This window comes from Oncorhynchus clarkii, chromosome 7, assembly GCF_045791955.1.
Source record: "Oncorhynchus clarkii lewisi isolate Uvic-CL-2024 chromosome 7, UVic_Ocla_1.0, whole genome shotgun sequence".
Classification (NCBI taxonomy): domain Eukaryota; kingdom Metazoa; phylum Chordata; class Actinopteri; order Salmoniformes; family Salmonidae; genus Oncorhynchus; species Oncorhynchus clarkii.
Genome location: NC_092153.1, coordinates 5,724,104 through 5,743,003, shown reverse-complemented (window position 1 = coordinate 5,743,003; position 18,900 = coordinate 5,724,104). Strand labels below are relative to the sequence as shown.

At 43.7% G+C, this 18,900-nt stretch overlaps 1 protein-coding gene across 1 annotated transcript in view; it reads right to left on the bottom strand.

The window, feature by feature from the left end:
- LOC139413985 (protein unc-80 homolog) overlaps positions 1–18,900 on the bottom strand; it is a 48,914-nt gene that overhangs the window by 4,955 nt on the left and 25,059 nt on the right. The window contains exons 23-28 of the mRNA XM_071161870.1: positions 17,714–17,898; positions 12,794–12,959; positions 7,007–7,198; positions 4,489–4,633; positions 1,365–1,418; positions 358–439 (exon numbers count right to left, since the gene is read on the bottom strand). Coding sequence (XP_071017971.1) covers positions 358–439; positions 1,365–1,418; positions 4,489–4,633; positions 7,007–7,198; positions 12,794–12,959; positions 17,714–17,898 — 824 coding nt within the window. The remainder of the gene's footprint in view (positions 1–357; positions 440–1,364; positions 1,419–4,488; positions 4,634–7,006; positions 7,199–12,793; positions 12,960–17,713; positions 17,899–18,900) is intronic.

Below are 18,900 nucleotides of genomic sequence, written 5' to 3'. Positions count from 1 at the left end.
GCCACATCCCGCCGCACCCCGATACACCCCGCCACATCGTGACACCCCGCCGCACCCCACCACATCCCGCCGCACCCCGATACACCCCGCCACATCGTGACACCCCGCCGCACCCCACCACATCCCGCCGCACCCCGCCACCCCGCAGCACCCCGATACAACCCGCCGCACACACCAAATGAGAAAAAAAAACTTAGAAACCAGGGTTAATTGAAGTTAGTCAATCTGGGTGGTAAACTGAAATTCACATTCAATAATTGAGAACAATGCATTTAAAAAAACAAAGATTTTCTCAATAAACTTAAAAGGAGCTATTTATTTAAACATTCTCAGTTCCACCTTTAAGACTACTCTCACCTGTCTCAGTCCTCTATTGCGTCCCAACGGAGGTTGGTTCAAGAGGTTCTGCTGACCTGGTTCACTCTGCACACTGGCCACCCTACACAACCCAACCAGACAGACAGACAGACAGAGAGACACAGAGACAGACAGACAAACATGCAGAGACAGCGAGACAGACAGACAAAGAGACAGACATGCAGACATGCAGAGACCAGAGACAGACAGATAGACATGCAGAGACAGACAGACAAAACCAATCAGTACAACACAGAGGTAGTGCTTCTCCTAATGAACTCTCTCTCTCTCTTTCACTGAGACACATAGGAGAGTCAAGAGGCCGTGTGTCTGTCCACTGCTCCTTCCATTCTTCCCATCTCTCCCCACTCACCCAATCACTCCACTCCACGGCACACCACACCCACACCCACCAATCAAGGACACCCAATCACAGCACAAGAATACACCAAAACACAAAGGGGGTTATGAGGTCTGGAGTGATCTGTGTTCTTATGTAGACAGCTCGTACCATATTACCAGTGCACTGAACTAGAACATGAACCTATCTGGTAATGTTAGACTTGTTGATAAGATAAAGGATGGATTGCCACTCCAGCACCCCATGCCCCACAGATTGGTATCCTGGAGAGGACGTCCAATTTGAACAGTGAAAAGCCTGAAACAGTATGAAGACCATGATGGCACCGATGGACTGAGCTTGCTGAGACACATTACCACTGACTCCCAGCGTCCTCACACCGCCCAGGGACTTAAAGTGTTAGAGACAACAGCGGATGACTTGAGATGGGTGGGTGGATCAGTGTGGAAGCTACGAGGGGGAACAAGAGACTACGTTACATTAGACCTATACGAAGAGGAAGGGTGATAGACCAACGGCGGTTTTGATTGGATGAGATAATGAGTGAGGAAAACAAAGAAGTCAGAGGAGGCCGAGCCTCCCCCAAACTGCACACAGAGACGCAGAGAGACGCAACACACAGGGGGGCTGTGACGTGACACTGTACCTAGACAGGTTACCCTCTTCCAGTCCTTGAGACTCATCTAGCACATTGGGTTCACTGCAGAGGAGGGGGCAGGAAGGGGAAAAGGGGTTTAGGGAGGGAGGAGAGCATGCTGCCCAATGTCCAAGGCCCCTCTTCGGATGGGTCTCCTATAGCACGGTAGCTGGATCAACTTGTCAGGAACTTTCCATTGATCTAGGGCCCTGCTTGAATACTCTAAATACGCATCCTTCCTCTCTTACTTGAAGAAATCCTTGGCAGGAAGGGTGTGTTTTTAAAGTATTCAACCAAAATCAAATCAAATCTTATTTGTGACATGCGCCGAATACAACAAGTGTAGACCTTACAGTGAGATGCTTACTTACAAGCCCTTAACCAACAATGCAGTTTTAAGAAAAATAACTTTAAAAAAGTACGGAATAAAAGTAACAAATCATTTAAAATAACAATAGCGAGGCTATATAGAGGGGATACCGGTACAGAGTCAATGTGCGGGGGCACCGGTTAGTCGAGGTAATTGAGGTAATATGTACATGTAGAGTTATTAAAGTGACTATGCATAGATAATAACACAGCCAATCTCTCTGCTAAAACTACTATGACTTGTAGCATTCCTCACTTCCTGTCTGTTCATCTAGCAATCTGGTTCTCCAGAAAAGGGTACACAAATAAACAGAAATAAACAGCTTGAAACAACACAAATAGTATGACTATGATTGTGGCTTCTGAAGTGACAGTGTTTTACATGTACTGAATGTGGTGATGTGTGGACAGTCATAGTGTAATCTAGTGTTGAGGAGTGAGGTGATGTGTGGACAGTCATAGTGTAATCTAGTGTTGAGGAGTGAGGTGATGTGTGGACAGTCATAGTGTAATCCAGTGAGGAGTGAGGTGATGTGTGGACAGTCATAGTGTAATCTAGTGTTGAGGAGTGAGGTGATGTGTGGACAGTCATAGTGTAATCCAGTGAGGAGTGAGGTGATGTGTGGACAGTCATAGTGTAATCCAGTGAGGAGTGAGGTGATGTGTGGACAGTCATAGTGTAATCTAGTGTTGAGGAGTGAGGTGATGTGTGGACAGTCATAGTGTAATCTAGTGTTGAGGAGTGAGGTGATGTGTGGACAGTCATAGTGTAATCTAGTGTTGAGGAGTGAGGTGATGTGTGGACAGTCATAGTGTAATCTAGTGTTGAGGAGTGAGGTGATGTGTGGACAGTCATAGTGTAATCTAGTGTTGAGGAGTGAGGTGATGTGTGGACAGTCATAGTGTAATCTAGTGTTGAGGAGTGAGGTGATGTGTGGACAGTCATAGTGTGATCCAGTGTTGAGGAGTGAGGTGATGTGTGGACAGTCATAGTGTAATCTAGTGTTGAGGAGTGAGGTGATGTGTGGACAGTCATAGTGTAATCTAGTGTTGAGGAGTGAGGTGATGTGTGGACAGTCATAGTGTAATCCAGTGAGGAGTGAGGTGATGTGTGGACAGTCATAGTGTAATCTAGTGTTGAGGAGTGAGGTGATGTGTGGACAGTCATAGTGTAATCTAGTGTTGAGGAGTGAGGTGATGTGTGGACAGTCATAGTGTAATCTAGTGAGGAGTGAGGTGATGTGTGGACAGTCATAGTGTAATCTAGTGTTGAGGAGTGAGGTGATGTGTGGACAGTCATAGTGTAATCCAGTGAGGAGTGAGGTGATGTGTGGACAGTCATAGTGTAATCTAGTGTTGAGGAGTGAGGTGATGTGTGGACAGTCATAGTGTAATCCAGTGAGGAGTGAGGTGATGTGTGGACAGTCATAGTGTAATCTAGTGTTGAGGAGTGAGGTGATGTGTGGACAGTCATAGTGTAATCTAGTGTTGAGGAGTGAGGTGATGTGTGGACAGTCATAGTGTAATCTAGTGAGGAGTGAGGTGATGTGTGGACAGTCATAGTGTAATCTAGTGTTGAGGAGTGAGGTGATGTGTGGACAGTCATAGTGTAATCCAGTGAGGAGTGAGGTGATGTGTGGACAGTCATAGTGTAATCAAGTGTTGAGGAGTGAGGTGATGTGTGGACAGTCATAGTGTAATCTAGTGTTGAGGAGTGAGGTGATGTGTGGACAGTCATAGTGTAATCTAGTGTTGAGGAGTGAGGTGATGTGTGGACAGTCATAGTGTAATCCAGTGAGGAGTGAGGTGATGTGTGGACAGTCATAGTGTAATCCACTGTTGAGGAGTGAGGTGATGTGTGGACAGTCATAGTGTAATCTAGTGTTGAGGAGTGAGGTGATGTGTGGACAGTCATAGTGTAATCCAGTGAGGAGTGAGGTGATGTGTGGACAGTCATAGTGTAATCTAGTGTTGAGGAGTGAGGTGATGTGTGGACAGTCATAGTGTAATCTAGTGTTGAGGAGTGAGGTGATGTGGGGACAGTCATAGTGTAATCCAGTGAGGAGTGAGGTGATGTGTGGACAGTCATAGTGTAATCCACTGTTGAGGAGTGAGGTGATGTGTGGACAGTCATAGTGTAATCCAGTGAGGAGTGAGGTGATGTGTGGACAGTCATAGTGTAATCCACTGTTGAGGAGTGAGGTGATGTGTGGACAGTCATAGTGTAATCCACTGTTGAGGAGTGAGGTGATGTGTGGACAGTCATAGTGTAATCTAGTGTTGAGGAGTGAGGTGATGTGTGGACAGTCATAGTGTAATCCACTGTTGAGGAGTGAGGTGATGTGTGGACAGTCATAGTGTAATCTAGTGTTGAGGAGTGAGGTGATGTGTGGACAGTCATAGTGTAATCTAGTGTTGAGGAGTGAGGTGATGTGTGGACAGTCATAGTGTAATCCACTGTTGAGGAGTGAGGTGATGTGTGGACAGTCATAGTGTAATCTAGTGTTGAGGAGTGAGGTGATGTGTGGACAGTCATAGTGTAATCCAGTGTGGATGTGTGTGTGTGTGTGTAGGGGTAGGGTTTTGTGTGTAGGGTTGTGTGTGTGTAGGGGTGTGTGGGGGGGTGTGTGTGTGTAGGGGTGTGTGTGTGCGTAGGGGTGTGTGTGTGTAGGGGTGTGTGGGGGTGTGTGTGTGTAGGGGTGTGTGTGTGTAGGGGTGTGTGTGTGTAGGGGTGTATGTGTGTGTGTGTGTGTGTGTGTGTTACCTGTGGCTGGGCAGCATGGTGCTGCGGGTGCTGGGTTCAGGCTGGGCGCTGCCCGTGGCGTGACTAGAGAAGCGTCGCTGAGTGATGAGCCTGGGCAGGAAGACCTCATGTTCACTCACCACACTGGGAATACTGATAGAGTCATCTAGAGGAGAGAGAGGAGGGGAGGGAGAGACAGAGAGAGAGGTAGGGGAGGAGGTAGGGACAGAGAGAGAGGGAGGAAAGGAGGTAGGGCCAGAGAGAGAGGGAGGAAAGGAGGTCAGGACAGAGACAGAGGGAGGAAAGGAGGTAGAGATAGTGAGAGAGGGAGGAAAGGAGGTCAGGACAGAGAGAGAGGTAGGGGAGGAGGTAGGGACAGAGAGAGAGGGAGGAAAGGAGGTAGGGCCAGAGAGAGAGAGGGAGGAAAGGAGGTCAGGACAGAGAAAGAGGGAGGAAAGGAGGTAGAGATAGTGAGAGAGGGAGGAAAGGAGGTAGAGATAGTGAGAGAGGGAGAGGAAAGGAGGTCAGGACAGAGAGGAGGAGAGGAAAGGAGGTAGGGACAGAGAGAGAGGAAAGGTGGTAGGGACAGAGAGAGAGGGAGGAAAGGAGGTAGGGATAGTGAGAGAGGGGGAGGAAAGGAGGTCAGGACAGAGAGAGAGGGAGGAAAGGAGGTCAGGACAGAGAGAGAGGGAGGAAAGGAGGTCAGGACAGAGAGAGAGGGAGGGGAGGAGGTAGGGACAGAGAGAGAGGGAGGAAAGAAGGTAGGGACAGAGAGAGAGGGAGGAAAGGAGGTAGGGACAGAGAGAGAGGGAGGAAAGGAGGTCAGGACAGAGAGAGAGGGAGGAAAGGAGGTAAGGACAGAGAGAGAAGGAGGGGAAAGGAGGTAGGGACAGAGAGAGAGGGAGGAAAGGAGGTAAGGACAGAGAGAGAGGGAGGGGAAAGGAGGTAGGGACAGAGAGAGAGTGAGGAAAGGGGGCGATCAAAAGACCAGTGTGGGGTGGGGGGAGTGGGGGTTGAAAATGACATGCAGGCAAACCCAAACATGCAACCAGACACCATTCAGAGTGAAAGAGGGAGAAAGAGAGAAAGAGAGGGAGAGAAAAACAGACAATATGAAAGCGGAGATACAATTCATTCAAGGCCCAGTGCAGTCAAAAACGTGACTTTTCTTTGGTTTATATACACCGAACTAAAATATAAACGCAACATGTAAAGTGTTGGTCCCATGTTTCATGTAGATGAAATAAAAGATCCCAGAAATGTTCCATACGCAAAAAAAGCTAATTTCTCTCAAATTTGTTTACATCCCTGTTTGTGAACATTTCTCCTTTGCCAAGATAATCCACCCACCTGACAGGTGTGGCATATCAAGAAGCTGATTAAACAGCATGGGCATTACACAGGTGCACCTTGTGCTGGAGACCACTCTAAAATGTGCAGTTTTGTCACACAACACAATGCCACAGATGTCTCAAGTTTTGAGGGTGGGGGCTGGCATGCAGACTGCAGGAATGTCGACCAGAGCTGTTGCCAGAGAATTGAATGTTAATTTATCTACCATAAGCCTGGCTAGTGATAGTAGTAGGAGGGATATCTGACTCAGTGATAGAGTGATAGTGGTAGTGATAGTAGTAGGAGGGGTGTCTGACTCAGTGATAGTAGTAGGAGTGGTGTCTGACTCAGTGATAGTAGTAGGAGTGGTGTCTGACTCAGTGATAGTAGTAGGAGTGGTGTCTGACTCAGTGATAGTAGTAGGAGGTGTCTGACTCAGTGATAGTAGTAGGAGGGGTGTCTGACTCAGTGATAGTAGTAGGAGTGGTGTCTGACTCAGGGATAGTAGTAGGAGTGGTGTCTGACTCAGTGATAGTAGTAGGAGTGGTGTCTGACTCAGTGATAGTAGTAGGAGTGGTGTCTGACTCAGTGATAGTAGTAGGAGGGGTGTCTGACTCAGTGATAGTAGTAGGAGGGGTGTCTGACTAAGTGATAGTAGTAGGAGGGGTGTCTGACTCAGTGATAGAGTGATAGTGGTAGTGATAGTAGTAGTAGTAGTGATAGTCGTAGTGATAGTAGTAGTGATAGTAGTAGGTAGGAGGGGTATCTGACTCAGTGATAGTAGTAGGAGGGGTGTCTGACTCAGTGATAGTAGTAGGAGGGGTGTCTGACTCAGTGATAGTAGTAGGAGGGGTGTCTAACTCAGTGATAGTGGTAGTGATAGTAGTAGTAGTAGTGATAGTTGTAGTGATAGTAATAGTGATAGTAGTAGGTAGGAGGGGTATCTGACTCAGTGATAGAGTGATAGTAGTAGTGATAGTAGTAGGAGGGTTGTCTGACTCAGTGATAGAGTGATAGTGGTAGTGATAGTAGTAGGAGGGGTGTCTGACTCAGTGATAGAGTGATAGTGGTAGTGATAGTAGTGTAGGAGGGGTAGGGGTGTCTGACTCAGTGAGAGAGTGATAGTAGTAGTGATAGTAGTAGGAGGGGTGTCTGACTCAGTGATAGAGTGATAGTGGTAGTGATAGTAGTAGGAGGGGTGTCTGACTCTCTTCCTGCTCCTGTTCGTCATCCTCGTCGGTGCGGCTTAGCGTGTCCTGAGAGGGCTGGCGTGACGGCTGGCTCTCCTGCTCCCACACCGTGCCCGTGCCCGTGTTGGACCGGGACATGGTGGCCAGCGACAGGCGGTAGGCAGAGGTGGACGTGCCCACTGTGCTGATGGACGTCTTGCCCTGGTACGCTGTGGGCAGGAGGGGGCATGAACAGACATCTCTTATCATAACCTGTCATTTAATAACGAAAGGTTAACATGGCATTTGGGTAGTGTACTAATGGGTAGTGGGCTAACGGGTAGTGCAATAACGTGTAGTGAACTAATGGGTAGTCCACTAATGGGTAGTGTATTAATGGGTAGTAACTAATGGGTAGTGTATTAATGGGTAGTGTATTAATGGGTAGTAACTAATGGGTAGTGTGCTAATGGGTAGTGTATTAATGGGTAGTAACTAATGGGTAGTCCACTAATGGGTAGTGTATTAATGGGTAGTAACTAATGGGTAGTCCACTAATGGGTAGTGTATTAATGGGTAATAATTAATGGGTAGTGTATTAATGGGTAATAACTAATGGGTATTGTACTAATGGGTAGTAACTAATGGGTAGTGTGCTAATGGGTAGTGTACTAATGGGTAGTAACTAATGGGTAGTGTACTAATGTGTCGTGTACGAATGGGTAGTAACTAATGGGTAGTAACTAATGGGTAGTAACTAATGGGTAGTGCACTAATGGGTAGTGTACTAAGGGGTAGTGTACTAATGGGTAGTGTACTAATGGGTAGTAACTAATGGGTAGTAACTAATGGGTAGTGCACTAATGGGTAGTGTACTAAGGGGTAGTGTACTAATGGGTAGTGTACTAATGGGTAGTAACTAATGGGTAGTAACTAATGGGTAGTAACTAATGGGTAGTGAACGAATGGGTAGTGTACTAATGGGTAGTAACTAATGGGTAGTGTGATAATGGGTAGTCCACTAATGGGTAGTGTACTAATGGGTAGTGTATTAATGGGTAGTGTATTAATGGGTAGTGTACTAATGGGTAGTCCACTAATGGGTAGTGTACTAATGGGTAGTGTATTAATGGGTAGTCCACTAATGGGTAGTGTATTAATGGGTAGTCCACTAATGGGTAGTGTACTAATGGGTAGTGTATTAATGGGTAGTGTTTTAATGGGTAGTGTACTAATGGGTCGTGTACGAATGGGTAGTAACTAATGGGTAGTAACTAATGGGTAGTAACTAATGGGTAGTGCACTAATGGGTAGTGTACTAAGGGGTAGTGTACTAATGGGTAGTGTACTAATGGGTAGTAACTAATGGGTAGTAACTAATGGGTAGTGAACGAATGGGTAGTGTACTAATGGGTAGTAACTAATGGGTAGTGTGATAATGGGTAGTCCACTAATGGGTAGTGTGCTAATGGGTAGTGTATTAATGGGTAGTGTATTAATGGGTAGTGTACTAATGGGTAGTCCACTAATGGGTAGTGTACTAATGGGTAGTCCACTAATGGGTAGTATATTAATGGGTAGTAACTAATGGGTATTGTACTAATGGGTAGTAACTAATGGGTAGTGTGCTAATGAGTAGTGTACTAATGGGTAGTAACTAATGGGTAGTGTACTAATGGGTCGTGTACGAATGGGTAGTAACTAATGGGTAGTAACTAATGGGTAGTAACTAATGGGTAGTGCACTAATGGGTAGTGTACTAAGGGGTAGTGTACTAATGGGTAGTGTACTAATGGGTAGTAACTAATGGGTAGTAACTAATGGGTAGTAACTAATAAGTAGTGAACGAATGGGTAGTGTACTAATGGGTAGTAACTAATGGGTAGTGTGATAATGGGTAGTCCACTAATGGGTAGTGTACTAATGGGTAGTGTATTAATGGGTAGTGTATTAATGGGTAGTGTACTAATGGGTAGTCCACTAATGGGTAGTGTACTAATGGGTAGTGTATTAATGGGTAGTCCACTAATGGGTAGTGTATTAATGGGTAGTCCACTAATGGGTAGTGTACTAATGGGTAGTGTATTAATGGGTAGTGTTTTAATGGGTAGTCCACTAATGGGTACTGTACTAATGGGTAGTCCACTAATGGGTAGTGTACTAATGGGTAGTGTATTAATGGGTAGTGTATTAATGGGTAGTCCACTAATGGGTAGTGTATTAATGGGTAGTGTATTCATGGGTAGTCCACTAATGGGTAGTGTACTAATGGGTAGTGTATTAATGGGTAGTGTATTAATGGGTAGTGTATTAATGGGTAGTCCACTAATGGGTACTGTACTAATGGGTAGTCCACTAATGGGTAGTGTACTAATGGGTAGTGTATTAATGGGTAGTGTATTAATGGGTAGTCCACTAATGGGTAGTGTATTAATGGGTAGTCCACTAATGGGTAGTGTACTAATGGGTAGTGTATTAATGGGTAGTGTATTAATGGGTAGTCCACTAATGGGTACTGTACTAATGGGTAGTCCACTAATGGGTAGTGTACTAATGGGTAGTCCACTAATGGGTACTGTACTAATGGGTAGTCCACTAATGGGTAGTCCACTAATGGGTAGTCCACTAATGGGTAGTCCACTAATGGGTAGTCCACTAATGGGTAGTGTACTAATGGGTAGTGTATTAATGGGTAGTGTATTAATGGGTAGTCCACTAATGGGTAGTGTACTAATGGGTAGTGTATTAATGGGTAGTGTATTAATGGGTAGTGTATTAATGGGTAGTGTACTAATGGGTAGTGTATTAATGGGTAGTGTATTAATGGGTAGTCCACTAATGGGTACTGTACTATTGGGTAGTCCACTAATGGGTAGTGTACTAATGGGTAGTGTATTAATGGGTAGTGTATTAATGGGTAGTCCACTAATGGGTAGTGTATTAATGGGTAGTGTATTAATGGGTAGTGTATTAATGGATAGTGTATTAATGGGTAGTGTATTAATGGGTAGTGTATTAATGGGTAGTCCACTAATGGGTACTGTACTAATGGGTAGTGTATTAATGGGTAGTGTATTAATGGGTAGTCCACTAATGGGTACTGTGCTAATGGGTAGTCCACTAATGGGTAGTGTATTAATGGGTAGTGTATTAATGGGTAGTGTACTAATGGGTAGTCCACTAATGGGTAGTGTATTAATGGGTAGTGTATTAATGGGTAGTCCACTAATGGGTAGTGTATTAATGGGTAGTGTATTAATGGGTGGTGTGTTAATGGGTAGTGTATTAATGGGTAGTGTATTAATGGGTAGTGTATTAATGGGTAGTCCACTAATGGGTAGTGTATTAATGGGTAGTCCACTAATGGGTAGTGTATTAATGGGTAGTGTATTAATGGGTAGTCCACTAATGGGTAGTGTATTAATGGGTAGTGTATTAATGGGTAGTCCACTAATGGGTACTGTACTAATGGGTAGTCCACTAATGGGTAGTGTACTAATGGGTAGTGTATTAATGGGTAGTGTATTAATGGGTAGTCCACTAATGGGTATTCCACTAATGGGTAGTGTACTAATGGGTAGTGTACTAATGGGTAGTGTACTAATGGGTAGTCTACTAATGGGTAGTGTACTAATGGGTAGTGTACTAATGGGTAGTGTATTAATGGGTAGTCCACTAATGGGTAGTCCACTAATGGGTAGTGTACTAATGGGTAGTGTACTAATGGGTAGTGTACTAATGGGTAGTCCACTAATGGGTAGTGTACTAATGGGTAGTGTACTAATGGGTAGTCCACTAATGGGTACTGTACTAATGGGTAGTCCACTAATGGGTAGTGTATTAATGGGTAGTGTACTAATGGGTAGTCCACTAATGGGTACTGTACTAATGGGTAGTCCACTAATGGGTAGTGTATTAATGGGTAGTGTACTAATGGGTAGTGTATTAATGGGTAGTGTATTAATGGGTAGTCCACTAATGGGTAGTCCACTAATGGGTAGTGTACTAATGGGTAGTGTATTAATGGGTAGTGTATTAATGGGTAGTCCACTAATGGGTAGTCCACTAATGGGTAGTGTATTAATGGGTAGTGTATTAATGGGTAGTCCACTAATGGGTAGTCCACTAATGGGTAGTGTACTAATGGGTAGTGTACTAATGGGTAGTCCACTAATGGGTACTGTACTAATGGGTAGTCCACTAATGGGTAGTCCACTAATGGGTAGTCCACTAATGGGTAGTCCACTAATGGGTAGTCCACTAATGGGTAGTGTACTAATGGGTAGTGTATTAATGGGTAGTGTATTAATGGGTAGTCCACTAATGGGTAGTGTACTAATGGGTAGTGTATTAATGGGTAGTGTATTAATGGGTAGTGTATTAATGGGTAGTGTACTAATGGGTAGTGTATTAATGGGTAGTCCACTAATGGGTACTGTACTATTGGGTAGTCCACTAATGGGTAGTGTACTAATGGGTAGTGTATTAATGGGTAGTGTATTAATGGGTAGTCCACTAATGGGTAGTGTATTAATGGGTAGTGTATTCATGGGTAGTGTATTAATGGATAGTGTATTAATGGGTAGTGTATTAATGGGTAGTGTATTAATGGGTAGTCCACTAATGGGTACTGTACTAATGGGTAGTGTATTAATGGGTAGTGTATTAATGGGTAGTCCACTAATGGGTACTGTACTAATGGGTAGTCCACTAATGGGTAGTGTATTAATGGGTAGTGTATTAATGGGTAGTGTACTAATGGGTAGTCCACTAATGGGTAGTGTATTAATGGGTAGTGTATTAATGGGTAGTCCACTAATGGGTAGTGTATTAATGGGTAGTGTATTAATGGGTGGTGTATTAATGGGTAGTGTATTAATGGGTAGTGTATTAATGGGTAGTGTATTAATGGGTAGTCCACTAATGGGTAGTGTATTAATGGGTAGTCCACTAATGGGTAGTGTATTAATGGGTAGTGTATTAATGGGTAGTCCACTAATGGGTAGTGTATTAATGGGTAGTGTATTAATGGGTAGTCCACTAATGGGTACTGTACTAATGGGTAGTCCACTAATGGGTAGTGTACTAATGGGTAGTGTATTAATGGGTAGTGTATTAATGGGTAGTCCACTAATGGGTAGTCCACTAATGGGTAGTCCACTAATGGGTAGTGTACTAATGGGTAGTGTACTAATGGGTAGTCTACTAATGGGTAGTGTATTAATGGGTAGTCCACTAATGGGTAGTCCACTAATGGGTAGTGTACTAATGGGTAGTGTACTAATGGGTAGTGTACTAATGGGTAGTCCACTAATGGGTACTGTACTAATGGGTAGTCCACTAATGGGTAGTGTATTAATGGGTAGTGTACTAATGGGTAGTCCACTAATGGGTACTGTACTAATGGGTAGTCCACTAATGGGTAGTGTATTAATGGGTAGTGTACTAATGGGTAGTGTATTAATGGGTAGTGTATTAATGGGTAGTCCACTAATGGGTAGTCCACTAATGGGTAGTGTACTAATGGGTAGTGTATTAATGGGTAGTGTATTAATGGGTAGTCCACTAATGGGTAGTCCACTAATGGGTAGTGTATTAATGGGTAGTGTATTAATGGGTAGTCCACTAATGGGTAGTCCACTAATGGGTAGTGTACTAATGGGTAGTGTACTAATGGGTAGTCCACTAATGGGTAGTGTATTAATGGGTAGTGTATTCATGGGTAGTCCACTAATGGGTAGTGTACTAATGGGTAGTGCACTAAAAAGTAGTATACTAACGGCTACTCTACTAATAACTAGTATACTAGTCAGTGGGTTACCAACCTGAGCCACTGTGCACGGCCTCCTTGAGGATCTTCAGCTCGTTGTTGAACTCTGCGAACAGGGAGCTCTTGCAGAGGGGGCGGGGGATGAAGCGACGCTCCAGCTGGTCAGCGATGTGGTGGCGGGCCGTGATCTCCTCCTGGGAGTCAGCTGGCTGGGTCAGGAGCTGGGAGGGGTTAAAGAGGAAGGGATGAAGGGAACGGGAGAAGAAGAGAGCACGAAAAGCGAGAGAGCAAGAGAGAGAGAGACAAGGCAAGAAGGGCATTCTATGCCATCAAAGGGAACATAAAATTCAACATACTAATTAGGATCTGGCAAAAAATACTTGAATCAGTTATAGAACCCAATGAATGCCCTTTATGGTTGTGAGGTCTGGTGTCCGCTCACCAACCAAGAATTCACAAAATGGGACTAACACCAAATTGAGACTCTGCATGCAGAATTCTGCAAAAATATCCTCCGTGTACAACATAGAACACCAAATAATGCATGCAGAGCAGAAATAGGCCGATACCCACTAATTATCAAAATCCAGAAAAGAGCCGTTAAATTCTACAACCACCTAAAAGGAAGCGATTCCCAAACCTTCCATAACAAAGCCATCACCTACAGAGAGATGAACTTGGAGAAGAGTCCCCTAAACAAGCTGGTCCTGGGGCTCTGTTCACAAACACAAACAGACCCCACATAGCCCCAGGACAGCAACACAATTAGACCCAACCAAAAATAATTAACCAAAAAACAGAGCAAACTAGAATGCTATTTGGCCCTAAACAGAGAGTACACAGTGGCAGAATACCTGACCACTGTGACTGACTCAAACTTAAGGAAATCTTTGACTATGTACAGACTTAGTGAGCATAGCCTTGCTATTGAGAAAGAACGCTGTAGACAGACCTGGCTCTCAAGAGAAGACAGGCACACTGCCCACAAAATGAGGTGGAAACTGAGCTGCACTTCCTAACCTATTGCCCAATGTATGACCATATTAGAGACACATATTTCCCTCAAGATTATACAGATCCACAAAGAATTTGAAAACAAACCCGATTTTGATAAACTCCCATATCTACTGGGTGAAATACCACAGTGTGCCATCACAGCAGCAAGACATGTGACCTGTTGCCACAAGAAAAGGTCAACCAGTGAAGAACAAACACCAATGTAAATACAACCCATATTTATGTTTATTTATTTTCCCTTGTGTACTTTAACCATTTGTACATCATTACAACACTGTATATAGACATAATATGACATTTGTAATGTCTTTATTGTTTTGGAACTTCTGTGAGTGTAATGTTTACTGTTCATTTTATTGTTTATTTCACTTTTGTATATTTATCTACCTCACTTGCTTTGGCAATGTTAACATATGTTTCCCATGCCACTTGAATTGAGAGAGAGAGTGAGTGAGTGAGTGAGTGAGTGAGTGAGTGAGAGAGTGAGTGAGTGAGTGAGTGAGTGAGTGAGTGAGTGAGTGAGTGAGTGAGTGAGTGAGTGAGTGAGTGAGTGAGTGAGAGAGAGAGAGAGAGAGAGAGGGAGATAGAGAGAGAGAGGGAGGAAGATAGAGAGAGAGAAAGTTAGACAGAGAGAGAGAGAGGGAGAGAGGGAGGGAGAGAGAGGGAGAGAAAGAGAGAAAGAGAGAGAAAGGGAGATAGAGAGAGAGAGAGGGAGGAAGAGGGAGGGAGATAGAGAGAGAGAAAGTTAGACAGAGAGAGAGAGGGAGGGAGAGAGAGAGAGAGAGAGAGAGAGAGAGAGAAAGGGAGATAGAGAGAGAGGAAGATAGAGAGAGAGAAAGTTAGACAGAGAGAGAGAGGGAGGGAGGGAGAGGGAGATAGTTAGACAGAGAGAGAGGGAGAGAGAGAGAGAGACAGAGAGAGATGAATAAAGGATTTGTGATTCTAGACCTAGAAAAAGCATAGAGGAAGAGGTATATAGAGGGGAACACTAGAGGGTTGTAGGATACACACATTGCAGGGTACAGTATAATACTATACAGGGTAGTAGAATGGAGGGTACAGTATAATACTATACAGGGTAGTAGAATGGAGGGTACAGTATAATACTACACAGAATGGAGGGTACAGTATAATACTATACAGGGTAGTAGAATGGAGGGTACAGTATAATACTATACAGAATGGAGGGTACAGTATAATACTATACAGGGTAGTAGAATGGAGGGTACAGTATAATACTATACAGAATGGAGGGTACAGTATAATATTATACAGGGTAGTAGAATGGAGGATACAGTATAATACTATACAGAACGGAGGATACAGTATAATACTATACAGAATGGAGGGTACAGTATAATACTATACAGAATGGAGGGTACAGTATAATACTACACAGAATGGAGGGTACAGTATAATACTACACAGGGTAGTAGAATGGAGGATACAGTATAATACTATACAGAACAGAGGATACAGTATAATACTATACAGAACGGAGGGTACAGTATAATATTATACAGAATGGAGGGTACAGTATAATACTATACAGGGTAGTAGAATGGAGGGTACAGTATAATACTATACAGAATGGAGGGTACAGTATAATACTACACAGAATGGAGGGTACAGTATAATACTATACAGGGTAGTAGAATGGAGGGTACAGTATAATACTATACAGAATGGAGGGTACAGTATAATACTATACAGAATGGAGGGTACAGTATAATACTACACAGAATGGAGGGTACAGTATAATACTATGCAGGGTAGATGAATGAAGGGTACAGTATAATACTATACAGAATGGAGGGTACAGTATAATACTACACAGAATGGAGGTACAGTATAATACTATACAGGGTAGTAGAATGGAGGGTACAGTATAATACTATACAGAATGGAGGGTACAGTATAATACTATACAGAATGGAGGGTACAGTATAATACTACACAGAATGGAGGGTACAGTATAATACTATGCAGGGTAGATGAATGGAGGGTACAGTATAATACTATACAGGGTAGTAGAATGGAGGGTACAGTATAATACTATACAGGGTAGTAGAATGGAGGGTACAGTATAATACTATACAGAATGGAGAGTACAGTATAATACTATACAGAATGGAGGATACAGTATAATACTATACAGGGTAGTAGAATGGAGGGTACAGTATAATACTATACAGGGTAGTAGAATGGAGGGTACAGTATAATACTATACAGAATGGAGGGTACAGTATAATACTATGCAGGGTAGTAGAATGGAGGGTACAGTATTATACTATACAGGGTAGTAGAATGGAGGGTACAGTATAATACTACACAGAATGGAGGGTACAGTATAATACTATACAGAATGGAGGGTACAGTTTAATACTATACAGAATGGAGGGTACAGTATAATACTATACAGGGTAGTAGAATGGAGGGTACAGTATAATATTACACAGAATGGAGGGTACAGTATAATACTATACAGAATGGAGGGTACAGTATAATACTACACAGGGTAGTAGAATGGAGGGTACAGTATAATACTATACAGAATGGAGGGTACAGTATAATACTATACATAATGGAGGGTACAGTATAATACTATACAGAATGGAGGGTACAGTATAATACTATACAGAATGGAGGGTACAGTATAATACTATACAGAATGGAGGGTACAGTATAATACTATACAGGGTAGTAGAATGGAGGGTACAGTATAATACTATACAGAATGGAGGGTACAGTATAATACTATACAGGGTAGTAGAATGGAGGATACAGTATAATACTATACAGAACGGAGGATACAGTATAATACTATACAGAATGGAGGGTACAGTATAATACTATACAGAATGGAGGGTACAGTATAATACTACACAGAATGGAGGGTACAGTATAATACTACACAGGGTAGTAGAATGGAGGATACAGTATAATACTATACAGAACGGAGGATACAGTATAATACTATACAGAATGGAGGGTACAGTATAATACTATACAGAATGGAGGGTACAGTATAATACTATACAGGGTAGTAGAATGGAGGGTACAGTATAATACTATACAGAATGGAGGGTACAGTATAATACTACACAGAATGGAGGGTACAGTATAATACTATACAGGGTAGTAGAATAGAGGGTACAGTATAATACTATACAGAATGGAGGGTACAGTATAATACTATACAGAATGGAGGGTACAGTATAATACTACACAGAATGGAGGGTACAGTATAATACTATGCAGGGTAGATGAATGGAGGGTACAGTATAATACTATACAGAATGGAGGGTACAGTATAATACTACACAGAATGGAGGTACAGTATAATACTATACAGGGTAGTAGAATGGAGGGTACAGTATAATACTATACAGAATGGAGGGTACAGTATAATACTACACAGAATGGAGGGTACAGTATAATACTACACAGAATGGAGGGTACAGTATAATACTATACAGGGTAGTAGAATGGAGGGTACAGTATAATACTGTGCAGGGTAGTAGAATGGAGGGTACAGTATAATACTATACAGAATGGAGGGTACAGTATAATACTATACAGAATGGAGGATACAGTATAATACTATACAGGGTAGTAGAATGGAGGGTACAGTATAATACTATACAGGGTAGTAGAATGGAGGGTACAGTATAATACTATACAGAATGGAGGGTACAGTATAATACTATACAGGGTAGTAGAATGGAGGGTATAGTATTATACTACACAGAATGAAGGGTACAGTATAATACTATACAGGGTAGTAGAATGGAGGGTACAGTATAATACTATACAGAATGGAGGGTACAGTATAATACTATACAGGGTAGTAGAATGGAGGGTACAGTATTATACTACACAGAATGGAGGGTACAATATAATACTATACAGGGTAGTAGAATGGAGGGTACAGTATAATGCTACACAGGGCTCCTACCTTGCACTGGATAAAGGGACGCAGCAGGACGAAGATGGGAATCCGAGTACGCACTATGAAATCTATGAAGTCCCAGAAGGCCAGGCCTCCCACTTTCCTCAGAGACATCTCCTTGGCCTGCAGGCTGAGGCGATACCACTGGTTCCCCAGCTGCCGCTCAAAACAAACCAACACCACCTTTAGAGCTGGGGGAGAAGGTGGGAGGAGGGGGAGAGAGGGGAGAGGAGGGGGTAGAGAGATGGACGAGGGGGAGAGAGGGGGGAGGGGTAGAGAGAGTGGGGAGAGAGATGGAGGAAGGGGAGAGAGAGGGGGAGGGGTAGAGAGAGTGGGGAGAGAGATGGAGGAGGGGGAGAGAGAGGGGGAGGGGTAGAGAGAGTGGGGGGAGAGGGGAGGAGGGGAGGGTGTAGAGAGTGGGGAGAGAGGGGGAGGAGGGGAGGGTGTAGAGAGAGTGGGGAGAGAGAGGGGGAGAGAGAGGGGGAGAGGTAGAGAGAGTGGGGGGAGAGGGGAGGAGGGGAGGGTGTAGAGAGAGTGGGGAGAGAGATGGGGAGGGGTAGAGAGAGTGGGGAGAGAGGGGGAGGAGGGGAGGGTGTAGCGAGAATGGGGAGGAGGGGGGGGGTGTAGCGAGAATGGTGAGAGAGAGGGGGGAGATAGAGAGAGGGGGTAGAGAGAGGGAGGAGGGGAGATGAGGGGGTAGAGAGAGATGAAGGGGGGAGGGAATGGGGAGAGAGATGGGGGAGGGGGAGATAGAGAGGGGAGGAGAGGAGTGAGGGGAGGGGGAGAGAGAGAAAGACAGAGAAAGTGAGGAGTCAGAAAGCGATGGTATTCAGTATTCAGACCTTGACGTTTTCCACATTTTGATACGTTACAGCCATATTCTAAAACGGATTCAATAATTACTTTCCCAGCAATCTATAAACAATACAACAAAGTGAATGAAAAAACTGAAATACCTTATTTACATAAGAATTCAGACCCTTTGCTGTGAGACTCGAAATTGAGCTCAGGTGCATCCTGTTTCTATTGATCATCCTTGAGATGTTTCTACAACTTGATTGGAGTCCACCTGTGGTAAATTCAATTGATTGGACATGATTTGGAAAGGCACACACCTGTCTATTTAAGGTTCCACAGTTGACAGTGCACGTCAGAGCGAAAACCAAGCCATGAGGTCAAAGGAATTGTCCGTA